The sequence below is a fragment of the Rhincodon typus genome, chromosome 6 (assembly GCF_021869965.1).
Source record: "Rhincodon typus isolate 14 chromosome 6, sRhiTyp1.1, whole genome shotgun sequence".
Lineage (NCBI taxonomy): Eukaryota > Metazoa > Chordata > Chondrichthyes > Orectolobiformes > Rhincodontidae > Rhincodon > Rhincodon typus.
The window spans coordinates 64,209,293-64,230,132 of NC_063337.1; the positions used below are offsets into that span (position 1 = coordinate 64,209,293).

Here is a 20,840-nt window from a genome sequence, read left to right on the forward strand (position 1 = left end):
ACACTTTCATCCTTAGTGCAACTGTCAATTTAACATTACTTAAGATGATCTCCAGCTTTGCAGTCTGGGCTCATGCCCACCACAAATTAGTCTGAGACTGTCCAAACAAATTTAAAGTTGGGACCTGCAGAAAGAGGAAACTTGGGCTGGTGTCAAAGCTAGGTCCTAGAAATGAAAATTTGAACTGAAGTAACTACAAATATCAAAAGTTGAATAAAATCAGCCTCAAAAGATGAGAGAATGGAGCTCACTTCAAACTCAGATCTGGCAGCACCTTTGCAGAGAAAGCAGAGTTAAAGTTTCAAGTCCAGCGCCCATTCGTCAGACAGAAGGGTCACCGTACCCAAAACGTTAACTCTACTTTTTCTCTACAGATTCTGCCAGACCTCAGAGTCATCGAGTCCTACAGCACGAAGACAGGGGCCCACGGCACAAACTGGTCCATGCCGACCAAAATGTCCATTCACGTTAACCCCATTTCCCTGCACTTGGCCCATATCCTTCTAAACCTTTCCTATGCATGTATTTGTCCAAATGCCTTTGAAATGTTGTTAATGTACCCGCCTCAACCACCTCCTCTGGCAGCTCATTCCATATGCATACCACTCTGTGTAAAAAAGTTGCCCCTCAGTTTCCCATATATTCCTTCCCCTCTTACCTTAAATTGATGCTCTCCAGTCCTTGATTCCCCAACACTGGGAAAAAGACTGACTGCATTCACCCTATCCATGCCTTTCAGGATCTTATACACACTTCTATAAGATTCCCCCCTCAGTCTCCCATGCTGGATAGAAAAAAGTTCTAGCTTGTCCAACCACTCCCTATAACTCAGTCCTTGGAGTCTCGAGTCCTTGTAAATTTCTTCTGCACTTTTTCCAGTTTAATAACATCCTTCCTACAGCAAGGTGACCAAAACTGAACACAATACTCCAAGTGCGGCCTCACCAACGTCCTGTACAACTGCAACATGCCTTCATCAGTCAGGGTATTGAGTTTAGAAGTTGGGAAGTTTAGTGTGCCAAAAGCTTCTTCGCTGTCACGACTACTTGTGACTTCACTTTCAGACAATCGTGCACACGAACTCCAAGGTCCCTCTGTTCCACTACACTTCTTAAGGCCCTACCATTCACCATGAAACTCCTGCCTTGATTGGACTTTCCAAAACGCAACACCTTGGACTTATCTATATTAAATTCCATTTGCCATTTCTCAGCCCGCTTCCCCAGCTGATCAAGATCCTGCTGCAGTTTCTGATAACCTTCCTCACTGCCCACAAATTTTAGTGTCATCTGCAAACATACAAATCATTCCTTGTACACTCTCATCCAAATCATCGATATAGATAACAAACAGCAACGGGCCCAGCACCAACCCGAGGCACATCACTAGTCACAGGCCTCCAGTCCGACAAGTATCCTTCCACTATTACCCTCTGCTTCCCACCATCAAGCCAATTGTGTATTCAATTTGTCAGCTTTCCCTCAATTCCACGAAACCTAACCTTCTAGAGCAGCCTACAACGTGGAACCTTATCAAAGGCCTTACTGAAATCCATACAGACTACATCAACCAACCTGCCCTCATCAACCTTCCTGGTCACTTCATCAAAGAACTCTAACAAATTTGTGAAGCATGATCTCCCACGCACAAAGCCATGCTGACTACTCTTAATTAAACCCGGTCTTTCCAAATGCATGTATATCTTCTCTCTCAGAATCTTCTCAAGTAACTTACCTACCACTGATTATTGGTCTATAGTTCCCAGGTTTTTCTTTGCAGCCCTTCCTGAATAAGGGCACAACATTTGCTACTCTCCAGTCTTCTGGGACCTTACCCATGACTAATTATGATGCAAATATATCAGCCACGGTCCCTGCAATTTTTTCTTAGCCTCTTGCAGGATTCTTGGATATATCTGGTCAGGACCAGGAGATTTACCCACCTTCATACATTCAAATGTGTCCAACACCACCTCTACTCTGATATGAACTGTCCCCAAGATATCGCCACTAATTTCCCCAAGTTCCTAAAGTCTTCAGGTCTTTCTCCACGGGAAACACAGAACAGAAATATTCATTGGAGGACCTCGTCCATCTCCTGCGTTTCCACACATAAATGTCCATTTTGGTCCTTGAGGGGTCCTTTCTCTTTCTAATTATTCTCTTTCCTTTAAAACTTAAAAAAAAATCTCTTTGGATTCACCCTAACTTCTCAGCCAAAGCCATCTCGTGCCTCCTTTTCACCTTCCTGATTCCCTTCTTCAGTAAAATCCTGTATATGCCCAGGGATTCCATCCATATCAGCTGCCTGTACCGGAGCCATGCCTCCCTTTTTCTGGGCAAAGCCTCAATATCGCTGAGTTTTTCCAGCAATCTCAGTCTGTGTTTCTGATTTCCAGCATCTGCACTTTAGTCTTTTTTGTTTAATAAATTACAATCTATGAGTCATAATGGGTGCAACAGACTGCTATATTAGTCAATTATAAATCACATCAATGCCAAAGCATTTTAAATGTAATCAAGTTGGGTTGAACAGAACTTCTCCCACAAGATCCAGAGTTAATGACAATTCATAGAATGCAAATTAGGTCCCAGTGGAAATCTTCAGATTACTGGAAAAACAACACCACAAACCCACTCCCAACTCAGTCGTTTTCCAACTAACCCAGAAAAAAAACCAGTGATCATTATCACCTGTATCTCCTCAGGATTGGTATCTTTTATCGCCTGGATATGTGTACCAAATAATGGCGGAGGTGGGGGAAGAGTTAGCTCAATTGATTGGACAGCTGGTTTGTGATGCAGAATTATGCCAACAGTATGGTTTCAATTCCCACACACCAGCTAAGGTTACCATGAAGGACTTTCCTTGTCAAACTCTCCCCTCACCTGGGGTATGGTGACCCTCAGTTTAAACCAATGCTAGTCCTCACTCCCTCTGAGACAGCCATCTTATCATCCACCAGGACTTGGCAACATTACCTTTATACATACTAAAGATAAAAGTTTATTTAATTACAGTGCAGATTGGTTGGTTTTATAATCACCTTTATTTGGAAAACTTTCAAGCTTTAAAACAAACTTCATTTACTTCCGTCTTAGGTGTCTGTGGTAGGCACCAAGCTAAATACATTAGTGCCATAGCGCTGTGAAGACTGAGCTAAACTTTCATTGCAATTTTTATGAAAAGGAATTTGTTTTAGGCTTTGAAAAAGATGGGTTTTTTTGGAATATTAATTGTTAGACGGTTCACAATTATTTCGCTTCAACATAATTGTAACGTGTTTCTATACATATTTCATTGATATTTTATGCCAATGAGTAAAGCTTTAGAAATTAGGCATCAAAGCACACACAAGAACATGGAAAATTACATTTAAATATATTGACCTGGATTTTGCAGTCACTGTGAAGGAATAGCACCTGTTGGACTTGCCTTTTTCCATGCTGGAATTTGCTGTGATTAGCAAGCCAAAGCTGCACATTGCTCTATTCAGGGGATCTGAGCGTTTACAAAACAGTGAAGAAATATGTGTTCATTATGAAAAATCCTCACTGAGACACAGGACCAGATATTCAATGTGGGATCTGGAACCCAGTACTCAAATAAATTCCTTGTCCCAACATCAGTCCCAAGCTGCAACATTTCCACAACTGTATTTTTAAATGTAAATTTAAATGTAAACTGCTTGTGACATGACATCAAAGCTGAACTAGAGGTGCTGAGCACCTCCAGGAGGCAGAAAGTAACAGTCTGGTACTTGTAACAAAAGACAGACAGTCGCCATGTTGGGGACTGTCACTGACTTACTGATTTGAGCAAGCAAATTCCCTGAAGGATATGGGGGTAGAATAAAAAAAAAAGAGAGCAGCCTTGAACAATAAGGTAAGGATCAGGATTCATGCAGGCATTAGTCTGCGTAACAGATGTGTCTCAAAAAAAAAACTTACAAAAAATTTTATTTGATCCCCACAACAGCTGTGCACGAATATCCACAAAGTTGGGATCATTAGAACAGATTTTAAAACTTGCAATGTGTTTTGGACACAGTCCTTAACAAGCTACTTAAGGGACTATTAGTTTACTATGAGCATATTCACTTCTGCCTTCGCTCGATTGGCCCTTTGAAAATTTTAAACTATCCTAGAAACAGCAGGTTCCCAAGATGGCATCTGGATCTGCGAATTCAAAGCCCATCCATACCATATCCTAAACCCATGGCCCTTTGAAAATCCCTGCCACAGAGACGGAACCAAGAAGAGCGAGTTGGAATGGTGAGTTTAATGTTAAATCACGGACAGGAAAATAAATAGAGGTAAAGAAAAACGTGGCTGAGACATAAAAAACATTTATTTTATAAAAATATCTACAATAATGATGAAAAATCAGGAGAAATAATTGTTATACTCAGGAAAAAAAAAGCTAATTTTCAATATTGGATAGATTATTTGAAATAATTAAGACTTACCAAACCAGTTTTTAAAAAAATTGAGTGAAATAGACAAAGTGAGTATCTACATTCTAAGTACTATGCCTTCACACTGTTGTAGGTGCCTGTATTTCAGTGTCAACTCTATTAGCGAAGTACATTACAGCAAAGTTTCTAGCGCAGCAGGGAATTCGGATTCCTGCTTTGCACAGTTAACTGCACATATAGGTTCACAGTAAATTGCTGTCCAGCAACTTTACTCATTGAGGCTTTCCATTATTTTTACCACAGCATCTAGGTAAGCATTTTATTTAAACAAAGTCTTATACATTATACAAAATAATTCACATGACAAAAACAAATTTCTCTTGAATATATAACAGGTATCCGCACTGAATCCCTTAAGAGTTGCAGAAAAATTTGCATGCCACAGATTAGAAAAGGTAAAGTTGCCATAATCCTGCCTCTCAATAGAGAGGCAACTGGTATTTTAACCCGAGAGTCACCGTGCCTCAGGTGAGGGGAAGAGATGGAAAAAAAAGTCCTTCATGGTAACTTCAGTCAGTGCCGGAATTGAACCCATGCTGTTGGTATCACTTAACCAACTATCCAACCAAGTGAGCTCACTAAAGCCCAAAAAATACTTTCTTAAATGATTGATTTGGGATACAGGAAGATCTGAACATGTCTTGCTGGACATATTATAGAATTCTAACAGAATTGGATATTTGTAGTCTGATTCAAACCATCACAATGTTAGGATGAAGAGCTAATTGAATCAACAAAGAATGTTGTTTAAATATCAAAGTGTTTTAAAGTTCAGTAAAATTGTTTTAAACCAGATTCAATAGAGCTTATTTTATACAAAGTATCAAATCTGAAAAAAAAAATCAAATTATTTTGATAAAAATTAGAAACAGGCTTTAAAACTGTTTTGGCATTAAAACATATGCTCCCCACAATATACCAATTGGAGAATTAAATGTTAAAGCTGAGTAAGAGAGAATTCATTTTCGCTTCACAGATGCTGGTGGTCATGCAATTTTAAATCTTATGGGGTTTCAGTAAAAGGCTATTTCTTGATTTTTGTTCATTTATGGCACTCTTGTATTACTTTTCTCTCCTCTGAATGTGGTCCAGGAGCAAGAGAGTAATGATTTAATGTATGCAACAGAAGCAGAGGTGGAAAGTCAGCCTCATGCCAATATCTCCAATGGAGTCAAGTTGGCTCAGTTAGTGGCATGCTCAGAGTTAGACGTTTATGAGCCCAAGCCTTGTTCTTTCAGTATATATGTAAATATCAAGAATATTTGGTGATGTCCTAGGGTCGGCAACAGTCTAGTCATATTATCGCTAGGCTATTAATCCAAAGACCCAGATAATGTCTGGGGACTTGGGTTTATGGCAGATGATGGAATTTGAATTCAATGGTAATCTGGAATTAAGAATCTAATGATGACCATGAAACTATTGCCGATTGTCAGGAAAATCCCATCTGGTTTAATGTCCTTTAGGGAAGAAAATCTGCTTTCATTACCTGGTGACTCCAGACCCACAGCAATGTGGGTGACTCTTAACTGCCCTCTGGGCAATAAATGCTGGTCCAGCTAATGATGCCCACATCCCACAAAAAAAAGATGCTACGCTTCTCTTGGTGTTGTCTTTCCAAAGAAACATTGAACAGTGGTTGCCTGTCCTATTGAGATAAACTTAAAAATCTCATGCTATTGTTTGACAAACAGAGCTCTCCTGACAAATACTTCTCAAATGCCAAAAACAGTTTGACAGATTTACTACAAGAGGATTTGAACTGAGTACAGAAGTCTTGCATGAAATTTTATGGAGTTCTAGTAAAACTGCACCTGGAATATGATTGCCATCAACGGGGTGCAAATAAGATTCACGAGACTGATCCCTGAGATGGAGGGATTGTTCCATCAGGAGCGATCCAAGAGATTGGTCCTGTATTCAGTGTTTAGAAGAATGAGAGGTGGCCACATTGTTGTATTCTTCATTCTTACAGGGCTCAACAGGGTAGATGAAAGAAAGATATTCATGTTAGCTAGTGCAGGGTCTAGAGCCATGACAGAGTCTTCAGAACAAGAAGTATGCCTTTTAGAATTAAGATGAGGAGGAATTTCTTCACTGAGGATTGCAAATCTTTGGAATTTTTTTACCCTTGAAGGCTATAAAATCAGTAGAGTCAAGACATAGATCAACTGACTTATAGTTATTAAAAGTGTCAATGGATATGGAGATAATATGGGAAAATCATGTTGCGGTAGTTATTAACCATAATTTGGCAAAGCAGGCTCAAGGAACCCAATGGCCTACACTTGCTTATATTTCCAGTTTCCAATTTCACGTTTGCAGTATGCAAATGGTTGCCATTTTGTTAAATAAACTTAAATGACTCGCAAAATTACAAATCTTAAAACTTTGAAGCTACAAACACCTCCTCTCTGGTAATATTTATGCAATCCAAAACATCCCCACTGGTTTCCTTTATTTCCTTACTATCCAGGATTCTCTTTTCAGAAAACACTGAGGAGAAATATTCATTAAAAATCTCCCATCTCCTGTGGTTCCACACATAGATAGCCATGCTGATTTTTAAGGGGACCTATTCTCTCCCTAGCCACCCTTTTACTCTTAATATAGCTATAAAACCTCTTGGGATTATTTTTAACCTTACCTTCCACATCCATCTCATACCTTCTTTTTGCTCTTCTCATTTCCCACTTAAGTGTGCTCCTACCCTTTTTATAATCATCTAGGGATTCACTTGAGCCCAATAGCTTAAACCCAATATACGCCTTCTTTTTCACCCCTGACCAGAGCCTCGATATCCCTTGTCAGCCAGGGATCCCTAAATCTGCCACCTTCTCCCTTCAACCTAACAGGGACATACTGCCCTTTGACTCTCGATATCACACTAACTGCCTCCCATTTACCATTCCTTCCTTTTCCTTCTAATCGACTTCTGCTAGTTCATGCCTAATGGCCCCAAAATTGGTCCTGCTTCAGTTCAGCACCTTAACCCTAAGGACCTGTCCTATCTTTTTCCATAAAATGTTAAAAATAAGAGAGTATGGTCACTGGACCCTTTAATAAACCGTACTTTGTGTCATCAGGATTTCAATAAAGTTTAATAGTGAATGGTCATTTTCACACTAATTACCCAAACAATGAAAACTTTCCTGAAGTAAAATTGCTCAGTTTTGTTTTCCAATGGGTGTTTGGAAAGATCGTGTTTTAAGCAATGTAATGCTTGACTAAAATGCTGCAGTTCTACCACAGGTGACAGAAATTTGAAATGATCGGTTAAGATATCACACTGGTGTATTGTTACAACACTAAAGAATGCTCACTTCAGTATAATTTTTCTGACAGAATACTGATCTCATGCCATCAAAAAGCCATCTGTCAAAAAAATATAAGCCAGTAGAAATACATAGTTCCTTTGTTTTCATTTGCTTATGTTTGTTTTAATGGAACATAGAACAGTACAGGCCCTTCGGCCCACAACGTTGTGCTGACCTATTATCCTACTAACATCAATCTATCCTACATACCCTAGATTTTACTATCCTCCATATACCTATCCAAGAATTGCTTAGAAGTCTCTAAAGTATCTGACTCCACAACCACTGCCGGCGGCGCATTCCACACACCCACCACTCTCTGCGTAAAGAACCTACCTCTGACATCTCCCCTATACCCTCCTCCAATCGCCTTAAAATTATGTCCCCTTGTAATAGTCATTTCTGCCCTGGGGAAAAAATAATGTTTTCCTGTTTTATGACTGTAAAATCCTGTCAAACTTTATGAAAAATGGTATCAATAAGCAGTTTTTTGCTACTGGTTAAAATCACTTTCAATGATATAAAAACAAAGAACCTAGCATTGAGTGCAAGGCTGCTGTAACTCAAATTCAATGTTCTCCTGAAGTTTGAGATATCATTACAATTGGTTGACTGAATTACAGTTTGTAGCTATTTATACAAATATCGTAACATGTCATGTACAAACACAACACTCAATGTCTCAGGTTTATCCAATGAGTAACTGGGTTATACAGAGGGGTCCCTGAAATGATTCACCAAGCTGGTTTCATCCAAAGTACAAAAGGAGAACAACACTTCAAATATGCATGAAAATCAGTCAAATTCCTGTTGAAAATTCCTGGGCATCAGAAGAGAACAGATCGAAGACACAATTAAATGCTCCTCCCAGCTCGATAACCTGCTGACACTCATCATCAAAACTACATAAATAAGTACATACTTGGGAAACGTATAGAGGAAACCACCTAGATGAGTAGAGTTCAAAAACTCTAGCATAATACAGGTAAAGTACATCAACTTAAAGTCTGATATTTATGCAAATACATTTGGTTAACTAATTATGACTTATTCAAAATTGTCATTGAAAACAACATCAAAATTGCTTCAATCAAAGCAGTTCATATCCTAATATGCACCATTATTATAAGCGGGTGCAATTTATTGGCCAATTCACAAGTTTCGAGTGAGCAAATTCAACTTATGGATTACACGTGTGATCAACTGTTTCTTCCATTGGGATGCGAGAGTCATTCAATTCAAAACAGGCTTTTAAAAATGATATACTAAGGTAAACCATCCACACTACTTGCTGTTTATTGACTTACAAATAGATAAGGGAACTAGAAAACTGGGCCTGTTTGATAACACTTATGGAACTTTCAATAAATTGAAGACATATGGTTACATGGCACAGGGCAATGTTTAGTTGGGACCGCCGTTGCATTGCAGTTTTTATCTCTTAAGATTAAATCAAACCGACTTTTTGTTCTTCACAATTTCACTCAAACCCTGTTAGGTGAAGTCTATCAACAAGCGGGGGCGGGGTAATGAAAAGTAGAACTTTACAACATGCCTTCTAAACTTTAGCTGTTTTCAAAAATAAGTTGCTTATGCAAGTCTAATTCTTTGAAACAAAACAAATCAAAACAAAGAAAATTCCAAAAGATCAACAGACGAATCTTTGGTTTTGAAGATACAGAAAGTGAGCGAGTGAAGGAAGCGAACTTACAGCAATGAGGGTGAGATTCCCGTGTTCACTGGTTGCGTTAGGTCCTGTAGGCTGTTCGTTGTCGCAGTTTTTGGGAGCCCGGTTGCTTTCATGTTGCTGCTGCTGCTGTTTAGCTTTCGGGGTCTTCTTACTGCGTGTTTCCAGGTATTTCTGGTGCAGGACGAGTTTATCCCTTCGCTCCTGCTCGATGCGCTGCGGCTGGTTCTGCTCGTAGCGGACCTGGCAGACTGCATGGTGCTGGCAACATAGCTCGATCCGTTGTCTCAACCTCTCCACGATCGCGCTGTGCTTCGGGTTTGGGGGCATATTGTAATCCCCCATCCTTCCCTCCCGGCATACAATATTGACAAACTTTCGTCCGCCAATTTCGCTTCTTTAACCTCTCGCCACCCTCTCCAAGATGGACTGCAATGAAAAAAACTTGGTTCCTTTTGTTTGAGCTAAATCAAAATCTTAACCAAACACTTTACATCCCGATGATAGAACCCAACTTCTCTCTTGTGTTACTGTGATTTCCTTCTGACAAACAAAGATGGGGACACCGACCCATTTAATGCTCCCATAAATACTTTTTCTGTACACACAATCTGTTTGGATCTGTTCGCTGTTCACACGATCCTTTTCTCCCGTCCCGACCAAACAGAGGGAGAGGAAAATGAGGGGGGGGAAGAAGAAAAGAAAAGACAACATACAGAAAAGTCTTCAGAAAAAGCAGATCCCGCTGAAACTTGGGAAGTTGTTCCTGACCGCAGGCGGAACCGGAGTAGGGAGGTCACTGCTACCCATCCAGATGCGGAAGCTTTGTTAGCACTGCCAGGCCGGGGATCTGCAGCAACTTTGCGGACGGCAGCGGGACACTACGCTCCGTCTGTTTGCTCGCTCATTGCACGAAGCTGGCACTCACGCCGTCTGTGTGTGTGTTTTCGAGGGAGGCTCTCTCCCCACACTCGCGGAATGATACCGCTACTGCCTGAGTAAACAAGGGAATGGAAAGGAAAACAAAACCACAGACTCCCCACAGCAAACAAAATGGTCGAACAGGCATTTAAAAAAGATTTATAGGAAAATAAGGCAACTGATTCAGAATAATTTAAGAAAAGTAAAACCTCAAGACGAGTGAAAGCTTCGACTGAAGCCTCTGAAGAGTTTGATTCGGGCTTCAGCCAGCTTCCTTTCACGATTAAGTTTCTTGAGAATTTTACGTCAATTTATAAACAGGGAAACTTTTGTAAAATGCCTTGTTTTCTCTCGAGGCAATCTATTTTAAACCCTATTCTTTGCAAGTTATTATTGTTTTCTCTCAGTTCAATATTGAGATTTTATATAATTGGAGAAATGAGTGAAGATGTTTCGAAAAGCTAGTGTAATCACGTTTATACCTCTACTTAACATTAAGATTTCACTGATTTAATTTCGTCTGTAAATTCAGTTCTTATTTTAATTGAAATCAAGTATGAACTAATTTTCTTTTTTCTTCAATCCGCAGCTTTGGCGTCTTTTTTAATGGCTACGCGTCTCCATATTTTTTTTCCGAGAAAATCACTGTCTATCCATACTGAGACAGCCAATGAAAGATGTGTATCAACAACTCGGTGTGATGGATGACCAGCCACCCGCGTGAGGCAGCTGCTTCCCTTCTTAACCACAACAGCCAATTCACGAAGTGGAGAACGATAGGCAAACACCTGTGGCCTCTCCAGTGTATGCATTGGTAAACCAATATATTGTGCCACATCTACTGCTCTTCAAATTTTAAAAATGATATTATACACCACGTATTGCAACGGTTCAAAGATAACCTGGGGTACAACTGTACTGCAAATTAACATGAGCATGAAGCATGAAGCACTCAACTGGCAATGAAAACCTGGTATTAGATTCTGAGTTGAACAAAATTTTTTAACAAAATGAGGATTGATTTTGTGATAACACAATGTGGAGCTGGAGGAACACAGCAGGCCAGGCAGCATCGGAAGAGCAGGAAAGTTGATGTTTCAGATCAGAAACATCAACTTCACTGCTCCTCTGATTGCTGCCTGGCCTGCTGTGTTCCTCCAGCTCCAGGTTGTGTTATCTCTGACTCCAGCATCTGCAGTTCTTACTATCTCTGAGAGGATTAATTTTGTATTGGCTTATTAAAATATTGTACAGTAACATCATCTACATCTCTTTAAGGCAAATTTGAACAGTGGATATAATGACAAGGTCAGAAATTACACAACACCAGTTTGTTGTCCAACAGGTTTATTTCAAAATGCAAGCTTTCGGAGTCTCAGTCTTTATTCAGGTGTTAGTGAGAGAGATAGAATCAGACACAGGATTTATAAATAAAAGATCAAAGGCTCACCTCATTGATGAGGATGTACTAAACAAAGTGAAAATGCTGTTAAATCTTTAATCAGTTAGGAGGTTTTAATTGATTAATATGTATATGTTCCATAGAACCCCTATAGTGTGGAAACAGGCCCTTTGGCCCAACAAGTCCACACCAACCCTCAAGGAATCCCACCCAGACCTATTCCCCAAACTTGCCTCATCTACACATCCCTGAACACTATGGGCATTTAGCATGGCCAAACCACCTAGCCTGCGGGAGGAAACCAGAGCACCCAGAGGAAACCCACGCAGACACGGGGAGAATGTGCAAACTCCACACAGTTGCCTGAGGGGGAATTGAACCCAGGCATCTGGTGCTGTGAGGCAGCAGTGCTAACCACTGAGCCACCATGCCACCTCAAATCCCCCAGGTAAATCCCCAAGTTCCTTTCAAGTCATGGTCCCTGAGAGAACTAAAAGTTTTATCAGTATAAAGAAGAGGCAAGGACAGCCAGATGGAAAGTGGATGGGACTTCAGTCTATTAACAAGCTTGAGATTGTTTTTATTCATCCAGAGATATGGGCATCACTCACTGGGCTAGTGTTTATTGTGTATCTCTCGTTACCCTTGAGGTGGTGAGCTGCCTTCTTAAACTATTTCATGTACACCCACAATGCTGTTCATGACAGTGTTCCAGAACCTGACTATTGAAGGAATGGTGGTAAATTTTCAAGTCAAAATGGTGAGTGGTTTCTATGACCTGACTGCTGTAAATCAGAGTGAAGTTCCTTGAAATGGTAGAGTTGTACTGCTTTGTTTCGACAGTACAAGGAAGAGTCAATTTTGGGAACTATGCTTAGGGAAACACCACTTGATAATAGCACATATAACCTCTACTTTGGGAAGACAAAACACAGAATGCAGCCTTAAGAACACAATATTGAATTCAATAGTTTAAGCACCTGAACTCCTTTGATATTTTTGTTATCCATCACCACACTCCAGGCCCTGTTATCACATGAGATGCTTTCAGCACAGCCAACTCACTTACTGCCTATTTGTAGCTTTTCTTTCTTCCTGGTTTACAAATATCCATACCTCTGTCTGCCTAACTGTCTTTCTGTCCTCTGCTCCAGCTTCACCTATTGATTATTCTTTTACATCCACCCTCCCCACCATCAGCACACATGCTACCTTTTCCTAGTTACTATGAGTTCTAAAGAAGGGTCACCACACCCGAAACATTGACTCTGCTTTCTCTCCACAGATGCTGTCAGACCTGCTGAGTTTCTCCAGCAGCTTCTGATTCCGCTTCGGACTCAGCACCTGCAGTTCTTTGTTTTATTCGACCTGTTATGAGCCGTGTTCACTACTTCAATTCATTGGCACATACTACTACATTCCAAACAGTGTTGACCATGGACATTCCATTACGCCAGTTAATGGATTTGCAGGAGTATAAGGAATTTCTGAGGAGGAAGGAGATTTGAGCGTAAAGTAGCCAATTGTTACCCATCCACAGCTGGCCCAAATATTCCCTTTTGAAGCTGTAACTGAATCTACCTCCACTGAATGTACACACTCAGCCAGTATATTCCAGATCATAACCATTGCTGCATTAAAAGATGTTCCTTTTGTTACCATCAGTTCTTTTGGCTCTCATTTCACATTGATTTCCTGTGGTTCTCAATGCTTCCACCAATGGGAACAGTTTCTTTTATCAACTCTGTTTAAATCCTTGTATTTTTTAACATTTCAATCAAATCTTTTCTTAATATTTTCTTCTTTAAGGAGAACACATGCAACTGAAGTCCCAAACACAACTGTTCCTGCAAATCTTTTACGAACCCTCCCTTATCCTCCCTCCTAAAGTCTGGTGCCCAGAATTGAACAAAGTTCTGCAGTTGACACTGAAATAGTGTTTTTTAAAGCTTGATCATAACTTCATTGTTTTTGTATCAGAGCCTCTATTAACAAAACCCAACAACCCCTAGGCCTTTTTAATCAGTTTCACAAACTGTCCTGCCACTGTCCACAATATTTGTACATGTGTCCCCAGGTCCCTCTGTTCCTGCACTCATATTAGGATTACACCCTTTATTTTGTATTGTTTCTTCATTCTTCTTATCAAATATATCATTTTCTTATTTCACCTGTCATATGTCTGCCCATTTCACAAGCCTGTCAATATTGTCTTGAATACTGTTGTTGTTGTCTTGAATACTGATCTTTTTCATGACAAACATGCTTTAAAATGCACCTTTAACTCATAAAATGGAAACATCCAGGTAAACACCACAGCTTAAGACATGTTCCTGTTATCTGATTGATATGGGGAGAGAAACTCAAATAAAAACCAATTGAAATTGTATGTTCTTTTATCCAGAGGCAATAATGCACAAAAAGAAATGTGATTATTCTGAGATATTTGAGGAATTTGGCATTTTTAAAAATGGTTTGTATCACTTATAAAAGGATCAAGTCAGGTTGGTTGGTGCGTGCAGAGCGCAGAAGCTCCACAACATGGTCCCCAAGTCTGCATTTGACCTCCCCAATACAGAGGAGACCATATCGGGAGCAACGGATACGGTAGATGAGGTTAGATGAAGCACAGGTGATTTGGAAGAATATACAGGAAGCCACACTGGGAGCAACGGATACAGAAGATGAGGTTAGATGAAGTGCAGGTTAATCTCTGCCAGATTTGGAAGGAAGGTCTTCCCTCTTCATCGGCACCATCCCCACCTCTTTCTTTGCTATATTGATGATTGTACTGGTGCTGCCTTGTGCTCCCTCGAGGAGCTCGAACTGTTAGTCAACTTCACCAACACCTTCCACCGCATCCTCAAATTCACCTGGACCATTTCTGACACCTCCCCCCCCCTTGCTGTCTCCATCTCCAGTAACTTACTGAGATAGCAGATGTAGCACCTCCTCCGGTTGCAGGAAAAGATACTGGGTGTGGTGGAGGGGTTGGTGGAGAGTATGGAGCTGACGAGGAAGTCACGGAGTGAATGATCCATGCAGAAAGTGGAGAGGGGTTGGGAGGGAAATATTTTTTTGGTGGTGGGTCTGGTTGTAGCTGGCAGAAATGTCAAAGGATAAAGTGTTGTATTGGGAGGTTGGTAGGGTGGTATGTGAGAACCAAGGGGATTCTATCCTTATCGTTGTTGGAGGGAGAGAGTTTGAGGGCAGAAGCAAGGGGTCTGGGGGATTTGCAGTTCAGGGCATCCTTAATGCCTGATCCTGGGAGTAGATGCAGTGGAGGTGAAAGAATTGTGAGTATGGGATAGAATTTTTGCAGGAGGGTGGTTGAGAGGAGGTGTAATCGAGGTAATTGTGGGAGTCAGTGGATTTGAAATGGATATCAGTGGTAAGTTACTGGAGATGGAGACAGGGAGGTCCAGGAAGAGGAGGGACATGTCAGAAATGGTCCAGGTGAATTTGAGGATGCAGTGGAAAGTGTTGGTGAAGTTGATGAACTGTTCGAGCTCCTCGAGGGAGCACAAGGCAGCACCAATACAGTCATCAATATAGCAGAGAAAGAGGTGGGGATGGTGCCGGTGAAGAGGGAAGACCTTCTTTCCAAATCTGGCAGAGATTCACCTGCACTTCATCTAACCTCATCTACTGTATCCGTTGCTCCCAATGTGGCTTCCTGTATAATAGGGAGACCAGATACAGAGTTGGGGACCGTTTTGCGGAGCATCTGTGCTCTGTACACAGCAACCAACCCAACCTTCTGGTTGCCATCCACTTTAACTCCCCATCCCAACTCCCCTGGCCTCCTCCACTGTCAGGGTGACAGTGACATAAATTGGAGGAACAACACCTCATATATCGCCTTGAGAGCTCATAGTCCAATGACCTAAATATTGACATCACCAGCTTCAAAATCTGTCCTCCTTTTATCTCACCTATCCACTTCACCCTTCACACTCACCAACAAAATAACCCCATACCTGCAGCCACCTGTGCTTCTACCACCCTCCCCCCACCACCGCCACCAGCCCAGCCATCCCTGCCCCCTATTTGTTTAGATTCATAGAATCCTTACAGTGGGCCATTCAGCCAAACAAGTCCACACCAACTCACACCCACCCCTACCCTGTAACCCTACATTTCTCGTGCTAAACCACTGAACCTACACATCCCTGGACACTATGGGCAATTTAGCATAGCCAATCCGTGCACATCTTTGGACTGTGAGAGGAAACCAGAGCACCCGAAGGAAATCCACACAGACAGGGGAAGAGTGTACAAACTCCAAACAGACAGTTGCCCGAGGCTGGAATCAAACCCAGGTCTCTGGTGTGAGAGGCAGCAGTGTTAACCATTGAGTCACTGTGCTGCCTGGGTTCCCCTCCCCCTCCCCAGTCCTGATGCCTGGGTTCCCCTCCCCCTCCCCAGTCCTGATGAAGTGTTTTGGCCCCAAACGTTGACTTTCCCGCTCCTCAGATGCTGTCTGACCAGCTGTGCTTTTCCAGCTCCACGTTTATTGACTCTAAGCTCCAGCATCTGTCCTTAACTGTCTCCAGATGGGTGGAGTATACTGCTCAGCAACTCTGTGAGATATCTTTACTGTATCTGCTGTTCCTCTGGTAATTTTTAGTTCATACTATCAGTGACTTGACTGTTAATTTCCATTTAATTTACATTTACCCTGGGTATTTTTTTAACTCATAGTCATAAAATCTTAGACTTCACCATCAGCTCCCTAATTTGGAGTTTGTAATCAATTTGGATCTTTGGTTTACAGATCCACATGTTGATCATAACAAAATCCTGTTATACATTTCTGAAATCTATCATTAGTGTCCTCACAGTACTTCCAAGTTTTGTGTCATTAGCAAATTTAAAGTGTGCCCTTTACATCTATGTCTCAATTATTAATGCATGTCATGAAAAACAAGAATCTTAGTATTGATAAATGGGAAGTTCCATTGTACACCCACTTCCTGTTTGAAAAAGAATTGTTTCCTGCCACTCAGCCTAATTTGTATCCATGCTGCCACTATTGCTTTTATTCTATGACCTTTAATTTTGCTGGAAAAATATATTATATGCTGCTTTATCTAATGTATTTTGAAAGTCAATGTATACCACATCAGTCATATTACTTTCAGCAACACAGTCGTTGGCAAAAATTCAAACTAGTTAGTTTAACACAATCTATATTTAATAAATCCAAGCTGTCTTTTCTTTATTCATCCACACTCATCTAATTAAGTTTGTATAAGAATATCATTTCTATGAGATTTCCCACCACTGAGGATGTCTGTAGTTGCAGCATTTATTGCATCCTTTTGTTGAACAAAGATGTAACACTTGCAATTGTCCAGTTCTTTGGTACCACCCGTATAGCTAGCAAGAATCAAAAGATTATGGTTAATGTTTCTTGCAAATTCCTACCTCATTTCCTGGTAAAACTTTTACAGCCAGTTCGTGAAGGAAGTCAATCTTTATTTTGTTTTTAGATTCAATCATACAGCAAGAAATTACAAATGTATCGTTCCTAAATCTGCAACCTATAATCAATGTCAATAAGTGTGTCTTTGAATGAGCTCCAGTGAATGCTCATTACCCACATACATTTAACATTCCTTTATATAATTAAGAGATTCCTTTTAGTCTTTTTCAAAATAAAACTTAACAAATAATATTCACAAACAATATTTCAAAAGCGTGTTGAAGGAAAGAATCATTTTCCATATTCTAAGCACTCTATTACAAGATGCTCATCTTGTAGAACCCCCAATAGTCATTTGATACAAGCATTCCTTTTCATTAAACCATAAAATAATTGATCACTTACATCTATCCCCTTTGATCTTGGAGATTATCTGTTTTGTAATGTTAGTTTTATGTTAGCAAGATCAATCCTTAACCTCATTTTTACTTGCACTTTTGTAGAGTGTACAATAGCCCAGAAGGAAAGATTGTCTGTGTAACATTCATTGAGCAAGCTTTATATAGAATTTCTCTAAAATGTTTAACTATTTAATTTCACATCCACTGCTCCCAGAAGAAGTGTTTCAGCTTCTAACCCTTTATTTTCTTAGCTTCCCAGAGTAAAAAGTAACATTTTCCATGTTCACCCACTGAATGTATTATGAAACCAGCATACTAAATTTCCCGTTGGTGATTATAATAAGAAACATTACTAAAACATCACTAAAAAAATCAGTAAAAATAACAAACCTAATATTTATTTGTGTCATCTAAGGATGGAAATCTAAATACACACTTCATCACATTGAACTGTTTTATGAGACAACACAGTGTGGAGCACTGAAGAAGGGTCCTAAGCCGAAACATCAACTTTCCTGCTTCTCTGATGCTGCCTGGCCTGCTGTGTTCCTCCGGCTCCATACTGTGTTGTCTCTGACTCCAGCATCTGCAGTTCTTGCTATCTCTTTGAACTATTTTATGTTTCATTCGCCCTTAAAACATCCTCACCTTTAGTGTTCTTCATTCCAATGCATCAAAACAAAATCTGATTCCTATTGATGCAGCAAATAGTAAAATATTATCAAAAGAATAGACTAGAGCCCATAAGGAACAAACAGGGTAAACTGCTCACTGAAGCAAAGGGTATGACAGAGGTACTAAATGAATACTTTGCTTCTGTCTTTACCAAATTACAAAATGGTAACAATGGTCCTGTTGAAAATGTGGATGTTGGGCAACTGAGAAGTATAGTGATAGATAAAGAAGTGCTAAAAAGGCTGGCAGCACTCCAGTTCACAAAGCCAAATGGAATGTATCCTAGCTTGCTGAGAGAGGTAGGGGAGCAAATCACAGAACCGTTGACAGAAATTTTACAGATCGCTCTGAAGACAGGATGAGTCACAGGAGAGTGGAGGATTGGATAAGTGACACTGTTGTTTAAGAAAAAAGGCAAAGGATAACCCAGGAAACTACAGACCTGTCAGCATCAATAGTGGGAAAACTATGCCCTTATATAGCATACACTGAGAGAAAAGTAAATAAAAAAATAGATGGTCAAGATGACTTTATGAAAGCTAGGTCGCATCTGACAAATTTAAATGAGTTCTTTGATGAGGTGACACAGGCAGTAGATGAAAGTAGTGCTATTGATGTTGTATATGTCGGGAGAATAGTGAATGGCGAGGATGATGCTAAGTGACTTCAGAGGGACATTGACAAGTTAGCTAAATGGGCAGATACCTGGCAGATGAATTTCAATGCAGAGAAATGTCAGATAACGTGAGAAAAAAAATGGAGAGTCAATACAGGCACAATGGTACAATATTGAGAGGAATGCAGGAGCAGAGTGACCTCAGGGTTCAAGTGCATAATTCTCTGAATGTGGCTTGGCAAGTTGAAACAGTTGTTAAGAAGGCTCACAGCATCCTTGAGTTTATAAATGGAGGCAGAGTATAAAAGCAAGGAAATGATGCTACACCTCAAAAAATCATTGGCCAGATCATATTTGGAGTCTTGTGTTCAGTTCTAGGCACCTTATTTAAGTTAGGATGTTAAAGTCCTGTGGAGAGTTCAACAACACAAAGAATGAGGGATTTTAGAACAAGGAAAGATTAAAGAAATTAGTCTTATTCTCCTTGGAGCAGAGAAGATCAAGAGGTGTCCTTATTGAGGTATTTAAAATTATCAACAATTTGGACAGAGTAAAGAAGGTTATTCTGTTTCCATTAGTTTGCATATCAGTTACTAGCAGTCACAATTTGAAGACTGTCAGCAAGAAAGCTAGCATTGAGATGCGGGGAAACTTTTTTTTTTACTCAGAGAGTTGTTAGGATTTGGAATACACTGCCTGGGAGAGTGATGGAGGCCGATACCATAGGATGTTTCAAAAGAGAGCAGGATATATATTCTAAAGTAATGAATTTAGGGGGTTGGATTCTATCTAGTCTTGCCTTATCTGAGTTCATAACCATTTCAAATTACTGATAAATTTGGATATGATATCATATTTCTATGATGACCACACAATTCACTGGGGACAGGATAAAAGTAAAATGTTTCACCAGATTTATTCTCCTCAATGTCTAAATCAATTTATTTACAAAATCCTTAAATCTGATTTCATAAATTCCACTTCAACCTTATTAACATCACACTTCACAAATTTCACAGAATCAGCCCAAGAGAAATTATTACCATGCATCATGATAATGCCTAAAGTTTTCCTTTTGATGTCACTAAATCATCACAGGGTCTGCTTTTAGTTGACACAGTCTACTTTCACCAAAGTAGATCTCAATGAAAGATATCACAATCTTGAGGCATCATTCAGGCTGCAAATGAATCTGTTTTCCTTTCAAAGTTTTCCTTCTGCACCATTTAACTCCTTAGGAACTTTCAGAAACACCATTTTCTGAAATATTTTACTCTGCTGAAACTTTTAAATCAATTGATCTGACCCACATAAATATGTGACTGTTATAAAGATGTGTTATCAAAAATAATATTGAATATTATTAACTGGGCAATATAATTAAATTCATGCATATCTTGAACTTTTCAGGAAGAACACTTTGCAAAGCAAACGACACTGCACAGCAGCAAAAATATTGCATTTGCCAGGAAAAAGACAGCCTGGGTGGAAACACTAAGTCTGCAACATGTTCAGGGAGAAGTCAAATTATTCAGTTTGCAGGTGAAGAAATGATGCTGGATTTGAATACAGAAATAATTCAACTCAGGAGCAATACCCTCTGTCCTCTGAGATAGTAAGAACTGCTGATGCTGGAGTCTGAGATAACACAGTGTGGAACTGGAGGAACACAGCAGGCCAGGCAGCATCAGAGGAGCAAGAAAACGTTTCAGGTCGAGACATTTCTTCAGAAATGGGGGAGGGGAAGGGGGCTCTGAAATAAATAGAGAGGGGGGCATTGGGCTGGGGAAGGTAGGTGGGGTGGTGATAGCATGTAGGTAGAGGTGGGGATTGGTCAGTGAGGTGGGAGGAGCGGATAGGTGGGATAGAAGATGGACAGGTCAAGGAGGCAGGGATGAGAGGTCTTGGGATGAGGC

General features: G+C 40.2%; 1 protein-coding gene and 1 long non-coding RNA gene across 6 annotated transcripts in view; one reads left to right on the plus strand and one right to left on the minus strand.

The window, feature by feature from the left end:
* Positions 1 to 10,498, minus strand: part of LOC125483276 (mastermind-like protein 1) — a 267,040-nt gene extending 256,542 nt beyond the window's left edge. For 2 of the 5 annotated variants that reach the window (XM_048597699.1, XM_048597698.1), the window contains exon 1: positions 9,506 to 10,498. In XM_048597699.1, coding sequence (XP_048453656.1) covers positions 9,506 to 9,826 — 321 coding nt within the window. In that variant the 5' untranslated portion in view covers positions 9,827 to 10,498. The remainder of the gene's footprint in view (positions 1 to 9,505) is intronic. The other 3 variants (XM_048597697.1, XM_048597696.1, XM_048597695.1) reach the window with 2 other exon arrangements.
* On the plus strand, positions 10,440 to 20,520 carry LOC125483278. Its single transcript, XR_007262231.1, has 3 exons — positions 10,440 to 10,537; positions 10,992 to 11,216; positions 20,335 to 20,520. It is a non-coding gene; the product is annotated as an uncharacterized LOC125483278 (long non-coding RNA).
* Positions 20,521 to 20,840: the final 320 nt, after the last annotated feature.